The following is a 13,633-nucleotide window of genomic DNA, read 5'->3' on the forward strand; positions in this document are numbered from 1 at the left end:
CAGTTAAGGAGGAACAATGGTGATTGGATAGAGGAAGATGGAAAGGTGCCATAAACATCCCAGCCTGGTGGGATCTGGACGAGGGAAATGGATGGACGATGATAAGTTGCAGTCAACATAAAACCACTGTTGCCACACTGACGTGAATACTGAGCAATATCAGACCACAATATGAAAAGCTTGAATACGACCTGCACCAGATTTTCAGAAGCAATATTTTTGCAAAAAATAAAAAGTGCAGGTGGAACTCCGGATTATATGGCGAATATGCCAACTCCCCTTTCACTACAGTAAATTTCTACCCTCTATTTTCCTGCTTCTTCTCGTAGAACAATTACACTTACTACAATAATTCAAATTTTTTCTTACCTTCAATGTAACAGAACAGAACTTCAATACAAAATATTCACAGGGAACATCAACAAAAGGGAATGCTATGAACAGAAAAGGAAAGCAGGTCTCCAGGTACAAAATTCTTCCTTACTGCCTGATACTTTATTACATGATCAGGAATAAAATGCAAAGGAAAGAAAATTTTAGTGACTGTAACTATTCCCTACTCCATCTCATGAACAAGGTTGAATAAGAAAGTAATATACAGATTACAAATCAATAAATGCAATTATTTATTCTGAAAGTTTTCTTTTTCTTTTCTTTTTCTTTTTTTTTTTTATGTGTGAACATTGTACATTTTTGCTTGTTTATGCTTCATACAAAATGAATGACCAACAAAAGCACATTCAGCTGGGCTCTTTGCATTCTTGCTGCCACATGCTTTCGGCAGAGCGGCACAAAATGCACTGGCGCCTTGTCATGATTTACAGGAAGGGAGGGTGGCAGGAACACACTTCAAAATGGAATGATTCTTCAGTTTTCATTTTAATTTACTTAAAACAACTGATGTAAAATATATAACGAGTCCATCCATGACCTTAACTACCGGGATTAAATATAAGAATACAGATTTCAGCCCTCCTGATTAAAAAGTAACACTGATCTTTTATCTTCCAACTCAGGATACTTCCTGACTTCCTTGTTGAGTTTTAATACTGATAAATACAATTACAAAGGATCAGAACATTTTGAGGAAGAAGGGAAAGAGGGGTCAGGCTGTAATAAACGTTCCAGCCACTGCCATTATTTCAAAATCCTGATGGACGAATGTGAAGTTTTAAACAAGATAACAAATTATGTTAATAAAACAATGTGCACATTCTTTTTCCTCTGGTGTACTATACAAAAGAAACTAATCTATTACACTTATGATATAACTATTTCCAAAACAGACATGGATGTCACATCCAAACAAGATTCTTCCAAGGGTTGGTTTTTGTTGTGTAAACTATGTACAGAACTGTGTATACATCATCTTTTTTCCTGCTAATAAATATTAGAAAAAGAATTGCACATTTATCTCTGCAGCAATACAATGCAACACAAGTTTTGTAAAAAGAAAAAAACTTCTGTTTTTGAAGAAGTTTCATAAAATATGTGAAAGCATTTCTTTTTCCAACCTTATCCAAGACAGACTGGAGTGACTTAATCACAACATCATTTACAACACTGCTGATAGGACAGAGCGAAAGAGAGACACATACTTTACACCGGCGATTCGAAAAAAAAAAAGTTCAAAAGCCTAATCATATAAATAATCTGAGTCATAAAAAGTTCTATCAGTCATCACACTTAACATTTTGTAAAGCCCATAATGTTCTCTTTAAAAAAAAAAAGACGTTCACGCTTTCTAAAACAGTTTTCAGAAATTTGTACATATAACAACCACGCCCTTCATTCACACTAATTCTTTCGACGCGAAAAATAAATATACAATAATACGAACTACGCTTTATGTCTTGTGTTTAAAAGGTCACACACTGTATCTCGCGCACTGTGCACCCTGTTACACAAACACACAACCTGTCTAGCAGGGTCATCTCTGGCTTGACTGATGATTCATGTCGTAGAGGACTTGTGCGATGGTCCGGGAAGATTCCACATTGCTGAGTGCTACACTCGCTAGGTGAGGCTCATAGCTGCGCAGAAATCTTCAAGCAGAAAGAGAGAAAGCATGTTTTATATACTCCTGAAGTAATATTAGACATAGTAAAATTCTATGAAAATAGCACAATTATGCTAAACATTCTTTCAACACTCCCATCAAATGTTTGTTACTAATATTGTTTATTACCTTCTTCCATTGGTAGAATAGATGACTAGGTTTCGAAGGATGAGTGATGAAGTAAGTCTTATACTTTTCGTAACAGGACCCTCGTTATCATCCTGGAATTGAGAATTGAGAGATATAAATATAATACTGAATGAAATGATGGCAACAGCATTCAAAGATATTATTCATTTCTGAGGCACTGATAGGCCATCTTTAACCTTTGAAAGTTTATTTCATATTATTAACTATAACATTCAATTTTCTATGATAATAGTAACAGATCATGGTATTTGAATTATTCATAATGATATAAATGACTTTGATATGAATATGAAATAGAATGTACAAAGAACCTACACCATGTACACTATTACAGACTGGTTTAATATTGTGAGTAGAGTTGGTTTATCAGAAGATTCCCTCGTCAGAATGCGAACATTACCTTGTCATATAATACACTGTTCACCTTAAAGGGGTATAGTTTTAACAGGAGAGGAATAAAGAAGAATAGCATGAATCCTTAGCAGCAAAAAGGTACCGTGCTTTAGAGCTATCAGTGCTGAATAGGTGTAGGGGTGTCTTTGGTACCATAATAAGTGTTTTGGAAATAAAACTGATATAGTGTTTGGTAAACTTGAATTATTTTTTTTTCTCTTCCACACGATGAATTCTGAAGTAAATGATGTTCTTGCGGTTAGTGCGAAGACGACGGCAGACTCAACTACAGCAGATTTTTTGATTCCACGAAATTAAGGAGGAACTTTTGGTTTTCTTCAGGGATACTAGCCCATGTTGGCATTGTACAGTCACCATTTAACTATTCTTCAGTAGTTCTAGTCAAGAAGGAATGGCGAGAGCAGGAAGGGTGTCCATACTTTTATAATAATGAGAAGGTTAGCAGTGCCACTGCTACTGGACTGGATCTCAGATAGATGTTTTCTTAGACTTCTGGAGTGTGACCCAATGTAATCATTACTGTATCATATCAAGCAAGCACAGCCCAACCAATTTTGCTGATCTGTAGCCTCTTTCATATTACACTGAAACAATATTCATTTCATACCTTCATATTCTTGGTAGAGAGAAATGTGACAAGGGCAGGTGGTAGCCTCAAAATTTGTTCAGTGATTGAGGAAAAGAAAGTGATGCTTTCCCACAGCAGATTTTTCTGCTTGGGCAAGATGGCAAAGACACTTATTTTTAAATAATGATGTAGGCTTTTATGGCCTACATTTAAAAGCCCGGAAGATATCACTTGACAACTTCCCTCAGTCTAATGTCAATGCTATTGAAGATCCTGATATACGCCATCCAGCACGAGCACACCATATGGAAAATGCCCCCAATGGAGAGAGGGTTGCAAGGACCTTTAGCCAAGCATAACTACAAGAGGAAACTGCCATCTTCACAGTAGTATAATCTAGAGCATGTGTGCTACCATTTCCAGTACAGACTTATGAAATTCCTCCCTGTAGAACAATGGTGACTACTGAACTTAGGGCTCCAATTGGTGATGTCATTAGTTTATTTTTCTGAGGAGGGTATATGAGCAAATTTAATGTGGAATGGAACTCTGAAAAAAAACAGACTTCTTATTGCAACTTTAGAGCGAGATAGGGACAATCAAGCAAGATCAAAATATGCTCTTTAAAGCATACTGTACATAGAGAGCTATGCCTTTCTGCGTTCAATTTAGAAGCCTCTTGGAAGAATGAACTAAGAACCTGCAACAATACTCTACAACTGCAACTAGCTCTGTGCCCTCATTTAGTTCCACATCTCTTACCTTGAAATCAATAATGTGTCTAACCATCATTGTTTTAGTCTCCTGATTCTCTTGCCCTCAATAGTAGAGTTCATTATTCTCCAAAGAAATATACCCTTCTTCAATCGAATCGCATGACCCCACAACTTAACCTAGTTCACACACATAACTTCATCCAATAAGTTCATTCCGAGCTAAAGCTTTATCTCCTCACTGTGAGTTGCCTCCTGTCACTGCTCCTACCTGTTTCCGTCAGCAATCATTTTTGCTACTTTTATCTCTTACTTCTAGTTTATGAGCAAGATATCCTAAGTCTACCCAGCTTTCACTTCTGTACAGCTGAACCATCCTGAAAACAGAGCGAAGCATAAATAATTTTGTCCAAGAGCTCACTTCTTTCTTACAGAATACCATTGATCTCAACTGCAAGTTCACTGCATTAATTTTAATACACCTTGATTTGATTTCCTTTACCATACCCCGTTGTGGGAGAATATATGTCCAAAATACCATACAATCCCAAATACCACCTGCACTTTTTTTTTCTCTCGAAAATATCGCTTCTAAAAATTGGGTGTGGGTTTCTCATTTCGCGGTGAGATACTTCGTCGATCTTAGGGAATGTTACAGTGTATTTGTTTTAAGGGTTGGCCTTGGATTCAACCATGTCTTCTGACAGTGTTTGTTTGAAAATAACAAGTGGGCATGTGTACCGTAATGTTCTCTTGTTTACAAGCAATCATCCGCATTTTCTGCATCGATGTTATACACTGTTAAAAGAAGTAAAAAACACAATGGTGAAACCTTTTTAACATTGTTCTCTCTTATGTATTTCATGTGATAATGGAGATTTGTTCTATAATATGTGTGTAAAACTTTCCTAAAAGTTGGCTGTAGTTTATAAGTTCAGCTAAATTATTTCTAGCTGAAGTCGCTTAAGTGCGGCCAGTATCCAGTATTCGGGAGATAGTAGGTTCGAACCCCACTGTCGGCAGCCCTGAAAATGGTTTTCCGTGGTTTCCCATTTTCACGCCAGGCAAATGCTGGGGCTGTACCTTAATTAAGGCCATGGCCGCTTCCTTCCCACTCCTAGCCCGTTCCTGTCCCATCGTCGCCATAAGACCTATCTGTGTCGGTGCGACGTAAAGAAACTAGCAAAAAAAAAAAAAAAACCTAGTACGGAACAACCCTAAACAGCCACACTCGTGGCCGCCGTGACTTGGCAACCGAGCTTCTCAGTGCGCTCCCCCAACCTCAAACACACTTTCACTTTTATTTTACTGTAAGCACTCAGCGGCAGTCAGTCTACAGTCTCACGTTCTTCGAGTGCCACGTGTAAACATGAATTCAACAAAGTGTTTGCGGTCTTTTACTGTAGGTGAAAAACTGAAAGTTATAAAGGAAGCTAAAATTATCGGAAATCATGCCGGCAATAGATGAATCTTGTACTCGAGATTGGAGAAAGAAGATTTTCTTTTAAATAGTAATGGTGATTGTAGATCTTTCTGCGGGTAGAGTTCACAGTTTCCTGATATTGAAAGGATTCTGTACAAATACGTAACAGAAAGGCAGGAATAGGGATACGGCATGCCTACCGAAATGTGCCAATTAAAAGCATTAGAAATCGCAAAAGAATTTTACGCCAGAGTTTAAAGCAAGTCGAAGGTGGATCAGAAATTTCTATAAGAGGAATGGACTGAGCATTAGAAGGCATAACATAATTTTACACCAGGTTCCTACTGCCTATGAAGAAAAACTGTTTTCCTTCCAGCGCCATATAATTCGGTAAATAATAATAATAATAATAATAATCGTATGGCCTCAGCTACCGTGTGCAGACATTTCAATTTGACGCCATCTGGCTGTCTGCTCGTCAATTTCGACGTTCCGTTTTACTCTAGGCCTCCACTAGATGGCAGACCGAGTAAACCGAAACTCTCTTGGGCGTCTATGGCTGAGATTTAATGAATTTGGTCGGGTAAACACCAAATGTGTCACCAGAGATCTTTTACATGCCGACATCGTACGACATGGAGTGTCGAATGGACTTTTTTTCCGCCCTTCAAAAATCCGACTACCTCTGCCGGGTTTGAACCCGCTATCTTGGGATCCGGAGGCCGACACTCTACCGCTGATCCACAGAGGCAGCTATTCGGTAAATATGTTGGAAGATAGTCCGCCTAGTCAATACTATTCATTTATTTACCTTTCACCTTAACATCTAGTACATGTTTCGAGAATATTATGCATTCTCTTCCTCAGCTAGTGGATTAAAATTCAGTATACAATAAGACCTGACTAAAATACGGGGGCCCCCATTAAAATTCAAAACAATGAGTATGACAATGTGACACTTAAAAATTTTGGATAGTACAAACATAGAATTAAAATCCCATTTTGTCAAGTACAAATTAAAAACACAATATAGTCTAATTAATGTCTAATTAAATACAACGTCTTGTGATGATATGAATTCACAGTGTCCTTGAAGTTGCCTTGCGTAGTTCAAAAATGTTGAGTTAATGATGAATGAAATTGCATTAAAACTTGAAGTCCTGCCGATATCCACCGTTAATGGGTGTTAAAATGATGTCTATTTAAATTAAAATATTGGACACAGCGTCGTATAATGATGTGAAATTACGGTGTCCTAGGAATTATAATACTATCTTACGTAGTTCAATTGGATTTGTACAAGAATAAATAAAGCTGCGTTAAAACTTGGAGTCCTGCCATTATCTTCGGTTGATAGATGTATTATGCAGCCAGGTTGAAAATAGGTTAAAATGGTCTATAAAAAGGAAATGAATTAAAAATTAACAAAAGGCTCCGACATGAACAAATGAGAATACAACGGGGTAAAAATATTAAACCTCACCAGTGTGATGATGTAAATATTACGTGTGGCATGCATGTGTTAGATAGATGTTGAGGCACCTGATGTTGTATTGCAACTGGTTACAGAATTACATTGGGTTGCGTGTTGGATGGAAGGAGGGGTGGAAGGAACCGCCCCTGATACTACAGTCATACTCCCCCCCTTACACGCTTGACATCATTTGGCCTCTTACTAGGGTATTGGGTTACCAATCTAAACAACTGATTGTCTTCTGCAATGTGTTCATTTAGGTTGTTCTCATTATCAAATTTTTGCAATTTGTAGATTTCTAATTTCTCTAAGGCATTCATTTGTTTGCCTTTGCTTAATGAATGTAATAAAATCATATCACGTTCAATATTTGTGAAATGATGGTTGCTTTCATGCATTGCAGAGTATCTAGAATGTTTTCGTGCATTGACATGCTCTTTATACCGTACCACCACACTTCTACCTGACTGTCCGACATATTTTTTTCCGCAATCTTGGCACGACAGTTTGTATACTCCTGATTTACTGAACCTACTGTTGGTGTTTACGCTATTCGAATTGAACAATAAATTATTATTATTATTATTATTATTATTATTATTATTATTATTATTATTATTATTATTATTATTATTATTATTATTATTATTATTGTCTGTCCTAAAGGATACATGGATATTGTGTTTTCTAAATAGTTTAGCCAAACTGTATGATTGTTTATTAATGTAAGTGAATGTAGCGAATTTCTTTTTTTCTTCCTTATGTACAAGTAGGGTGTTAGGTCTATTCACGACCTTACTCTTTATCCTATTGACATAGCTCTTGGGGTAACTGTTTCTTTTGGCAATATCTTGTATAATGTTTATCTCTTTATTAAAATCATTTCTGTTTAATGGTATTCTTACTGCTCTATTGATGAAGCTGTAAAATGCCGCTTTCTTATGTTCTCCTGGGTGGTTCGAGTCTTTCCTAATAACAACATCTGTGTGTGTAGGTTTTCTAAATACTTGGTAAATCAGGTTTTTATTGTCTCTAGTTAATGTTATGTCTAAGTAGTTTAGACTTTTATTATCTTCCGACTCGATTGTAAACATTATATGTTTATCAAGGTTGTTTAATTGGTCTAACAGTTCGTTTGGCTTGAGTTCTTGTTCGTTAATGATAGCAAACGCGTCATCAACAAACCTTAACCATAAGTCTAATCCTTTTATTTTACCGATTATTTTATTAGATTCCATATGGTCCATAAATATATCTGCAAGGATACCAGACACTGGTGATCCCATGGCCAACCCATTAACTTGTTTGTACACGTTGTTGTTGAAAGTAAAAAAGTTGTTTTCTAATATAAACTTTAATAAGTTGATGAATTCATCAATTTCTACTTTACTCAACGAACTATGTGTGTTTAAGAAGGCATACCTATTAGACCGATTGTTAACTTCAGAAACAGTCCTACATATAAAACGGCCAAATTTGTACACACGTTTTTAAAGAAACATTACAGATTTAATGTAGATACAAGTCTCCGCAATACCATAGATTTTTGTGACAGGACAAAAAATTTAATTTTATCGCAATATAATACTATCCATAGCTTTGATGTGAAAGATTTGTACTCGAATATTCCGATCACGGAGACTATCAACATTGTTAAGAACAACTTAAACACACAGAGTTCGTTGAGTAAAGTAGAAATTGACGAATTCATCAACTTATTAAAGTTTATATTAGAAAACAACTTTTTTACTTTCAACAACAACGTGTACAAACAAGTTAATGGGTTGGCCATGGGATCACCAGCGTCTGATATCCTTGCAGATATATTTATGGACCATATGGAATCTAATAAAATAATCGGTAAAATAAAAGGATTAGACTTATGGTTAAGGTTTGTTGATGACGCGTTTGCTATCATTAACGAACAAGAACTCAAGCCAAGCGAACTGTTAGACCAATTAAACAACCTTGATAAACATATAATGTTTACAATCGAGTCGGAAGATAATAAAAGTCTAAACTACTTAGACGTAACATTAACTAGAGACAATAAAAACCTGATTTACCAAGTATTTAGAAAACCTACACACACAGATGTTGTTATTAGGAAAGACTCGAACCACCCAGGAGAACATAAGAAAGCGGCATTTTACAGCTTCATCAATAGAGCAGTAAGAATACCATTAAACAGAAATGATTTTAATAAAGAGATAAACATTATACAAGATATTGCCAAAAGAAACGGTTACCCCAAGAGCTATGTCAATAGGATAAAGAGTAAGGTCGTGAATAGACCTAACACCCTACTTGTACATAAGGAAGAAAAAAAGAAATTCGCTACATTCACTTACATTAATAAACAATCATACAGTTTGGCTAAACTATTTAGAAAACACAATATCCATGTATCCTTTAGGACAGACAATAATAATAATAATAATAATAATAATAATAATAATAATAATAATAATAATAATAATAATAATTTATTGTTCAATTCGAATAGCGTAAACACCAACAGTACGTTCAGTAAATCAGGAGTATACAAACTGTCGTGCCAAGATTGCGGAAAAAAATATGTCGGACAGTCAGGTAGAAGTGTTGGTGGTACGGTATAAAGAGCATGTCAATGCACGAAAACATTCTAGATACTCTGCAATGCATGAAAGCAACCATCATTTCACAAATATTGAACGTGATATGACTTTATTACATTCATTAAGCAAAGGCAAACAAATGAATGCCTTAGAGAAATTAGAAATCTACAAATTGCAAAAATTTGATAATGAGAACAACCTAAATGAACACATTGCAGAAGACAATCAGTTGTTTAGATTGGTAACCCAATACCCTAGTAAGAGGCCAAATGATGTCAAGCGTGTAAGGGGGGGAGTATGACTGTAGTATCAGGGGCGGTTCCTTCCACCCCTCCTTCCATCCAACACGCAACCCAATGTAATTCTGTAACCAGTTGCCATACAACATCAGGTGCCTCAACATCTATCTAACACATGCATGCCACACGTAATATTTACATCATCACACTGGTAAGGTTTAATATTTTTACCCCGTTGTATTCTCATTTGTTCATGTCGGAGCCTTTTGTTAATTTTTAATTCATTTCCTTTTTATAGACCATTTTAACCTATTTTCAACCTGGCTGCATAATACATCTATCAACCGAAGATAATGGCAGGACTCCAAGTTTTAACGCAACTTCATTTATTCTTGTACAAATCCAATTGAACTACGTAAGATAGTATTATAATTCCTAGGACACCGTAATTTCACATCATTATACGACGCTGTGTCCAATATTTTAATTTAAATAGACATCATTTTAACACCCATTAACGGTGGATATCGGCAGGACTTCAAGTTTTAATGCAATTTCATTCATCATTAACTCAACATTTTTGAACTACGCAAGGCAACTTCAAGGACACTGTGAATTCATATCATCACAAGACGTTGTATTTAATTAGACATTAATTAGACTATATTGTGTTTTTAATTTGTACTTGACAAAATGGGATTTTAATTCTATGTTTGTACTATCCAAAATTTTTAAGTGTCACATTGTCATACTCGTTGTTTTGAATTTTAATGGGGGCCCCCGTATTTTAGTCAGGTCTTATTGTATACTGAATTTTAATCCACTAGCTGAGGAAGAGAATGCATAATATTCTCGAAACATGTACTAGATGTTAAGGTGAAAGGTAAATAAATGAATAGTATTGACTAGGCGGACTATCTTCCAACATATTTACTGTTACTAAGTCAATACGGATCCAATCCCGACCATCATGGTCAAGATTATTAATAATATAATTTGGTTGCAAAAGAAAAATTTGTATCTGCTTTCCCAAATTGGAAATGCAGATCAGACATCTGTCTATTTTGAAATGCCATTGGACAGTACTGCGAGTCTTAAGGGATTAAAAAGTGTTACAATCAGAACGGGTGGTAATGAAAAACAGAGGTGTACAGTAATGTTATGTATACTTGCTGATGGAACTAAACTTCCACCGTACGTTTGTCTTGAAGAGAAAGATGCTTCCAAAAGAAAATCTACCAGCTGGTGTTATCGTCAGAACTCAGGACTCCGGTTGGACGGACATTCTACTACAGAAAGACTGGCTGAAATGTTTTTGGCAACATCGCCCTGGTGCATTGCTTGGATGGAAAAGCTTACTTGTTATGGACAGCTATCACAGTCACAGAAGCAGAGAAGAAGCAAACCAAGGACGCAAAAACCGATCCCGCAATCATTTTGGGCAGAATGACGTCTATGTTACAGCCGTTGGATATCTGTGTAAACCGTCTGTTCTAAGCAGCCTTAAAACTCCTGTATACCGAGTAGGTGGCAGCTGACAATCATACACTACGCCAACTGGTCGTATTAAGCGCCCAGAAGTTCAACTGCTTTGTTCGTGTGTAAAGACAGCGTGGGATCATATCTCTGGTGACCACGTCAGGAAAAGTTTCCAGAAGTGCAGTATTTCTAATGCCATGGATGGCAGTGAAGATGATGTGTGGGGAAGTGATGGTCAAAGTAATAGTGAGAGCTCCTAAGTTGGTACTACTGATGATAAATGAAGTGTTGACTATTGTTCTGTAATTGATAACTTTTTCTCTGTGCGTTTTATATGACTTATTGGGTATTATTTCAAGGACACTTAAAAACTGCCTGAAACTATTTTAAATTTGTGACACAAACGTAGTAAAATGACATTCTTGTTCTGTAGCAAATATTGTAAATAAATTTGAGTAAAACTTTTTAAAAAAAATTTGCCCTTTAAAATATAGGTTGTCCATAATTTTCTACAGATTCCAATCATTCTTTATCAACTATATTCCAAGATTTAGTCATTTTACCTGCAGTAATAAAGGCATCTTAATGAACATTTATGTAAATATATAAATCCACACCGATCAGAGAATTAATCCCAATTACAATCTAAACAAGATAACAAAATATAAATGTTCTATTTGAAGAAATCTTTAAAATATACCCTGTGACAAATAGAAATAAAGAATCTACAACAGATGTCCCTTTCCCTTCCACTTCCACCCTACCTTAGCCCACTCGCCCCTTCCCCGCCTCCTTCCCAACAGCTGCTGTTTACTGCAGCAATTCAGTTGCCAACAGTCTCTATGTAGCTTCGTTCGTACACACACCATCAACAGGCACCACCAGGGGAGTGAGTACTTATTTCTCCATCTTAATTACTCTTATTTTCTCTTTCCAAATACTTAACTTTCATGTAATTTTCTTTCTTTCCTTTCTAGAAAATATAAAGTAACAATGTCACATGGCACGATTGTGAAGAGCAATTTAGTTATCTAAATCTTTTCCTGGTGGATTAACTTCTCCTAATGTAATTCATTTTAAATAATGCTGCTGAATAATGTAAATATCTCTATAGATTTCCTGTATTCTTTGAGGTGGTTGAGGTAATTAAATCTTCAGACTATAATCACATGTAGCTGGAATTTGAGAGATGATGATGTAGTTCATCTAACTTAAATTAGTGGGTAAAAATATATTTGCAACTATTTTGCAACTGAACCATGAGATCGTCTTTATTAATCACAATATTTTGCGATCTGTTGGTTAGGATATTATCTCAAACCCAATTATTACACTCTATAACTGCTAGGTTCTTCAGGTCACTATCTACCAATCTAGCAACCTAACGGTTATAAATTAACTGAGTTGAAACCAAAAAGAAAAGGCTTCATATATCCTAAAATTTCTACTATTGCAATGGGAAGATATTACAGGAATAAGGATAATAATATAAGCCTATAGGATGATAAAATGGTGTATAAATTCTGTGAGTTCCTTAATTTATGTTTCACACTGTTTTGGCTGATTTTGGTGAGCTGCTACATGTTTGATAAATGTGTTAAATTACTGTTTTGTGATACAGCAGTATCGAATTATGTGCTATATTTTTGGCTGTTAATACAGTTAGACTGACTATGGGTTTAGATTTGTTGCAATGAACAGAGGATGTGTATTTACTCCTCTTAACGCACTTTTAAGCACCCAGTGAAGTTGGTATTGTGAGGCTGAGGTATTACTTGCTGTTTCATTAACTCAATTTTTATTGCTGTACAATCAACTGTATGGTTAATTGCAAATTAAATGTAAAACAGCATCGATTCTGGCAAATGTAATAACACTGTCCTGCGATGGTTTCATTGCCTGCATCCTGAATAAGTATCCGATGTTAATTTTTCCCCATCACATCATATTTTCTCAAAAATCCTATATTACTTTTATTTCATCACATGCACTAATGCACGTCTTATGTTCTTAGGAAGTGTGTTGCTTTAATTTAGATTTCCATATTCTTTTATTAATTTATTTTATTTAGCCGGCAACGCGCGGTTTTGGCTGAGTGACGTCATTCCCTCATTGTGCTTTGTCCGCAACAGTCTGAGTTGTGTTTCGCTTGCTAGTGAAAAGAGATTTTTGTCTTCATAAGTGTTCTATATGTGAGTGATGTACTGTGTTAATATTTTTATTGAACTTACATCTATCAACATGCCACGACGTGGCTGCAAGAACAATCTAGATACATTCTGCTATTTATGTGGAAGTTTTGTGCCGATGAGACAGCGGCGCAATATAACCGAGTTTGTGAGAAAGGCCTACTATGCCTACTTTGGCTTGAAACCTGGAGACCAAGACAAGCTGTGGGCACCACATAAGGCTTGTAGAATGTGTATAGAGCAGTTATGGCAGTAACCCCAAGACCACAGTACTCAGTGCTACTTCTGTTCTGTGAATGTGAAGGGATTTAACAACAGAAACAAAGGT

The 13,633-nt window shown here is 35.9% G+C and overlaps 1 protein-coding gene across 5 annotated transcripts in view; it reads right to left on the reverse strand.

The window, feature by feature from the left end:
• Positions 1 to 602: 602 nt before the first annotated feature.
• The window catches only part of Bap170 (Brahma associated protein 170kD), a 484,022-nt gene continuing 470,991 nt past the window's right edge, over positions 603 to 13,633 (reverse strand). For all 5 annotated transcript variants that reach the window (XM_067143530.2, XM_067143531.2, XM_067143529.2 and 2 more), the window contains 2 exons: positions 2,189 to 2,280; positions 603 to 2,045 (listed from right to left, as the gene is read on the reverse strand). In XM_067143530.2, the coding sequence (XP_066999631.2) occupies positions 1,931 to 2,045; positions 2,189 to 2,280 (207 nt within the window). In that variant the 3' untranslated portion in view covers positions 603 to 1,930. The remainder of the gene's footprint in view (positions 2,046 to 2,188; positions 2,281 to 13,633) is intronic.

The sequence above is a fragment of the Anabrus simplex genome, chromosome 3 (genome assembly GCF_040414725.1).
Source record: "Anabrus simplex isolate iqAnaSimp1 chromosome 3, ASM4041472v1, whole genome shotgun sequence".
Classification (NCBI taxonomy): Eukaryota; Metazoa; Arthropoda; class Insecta; order Orthoptera; family Tettigoniidae; genus Anabrus; species Anabrus simplex.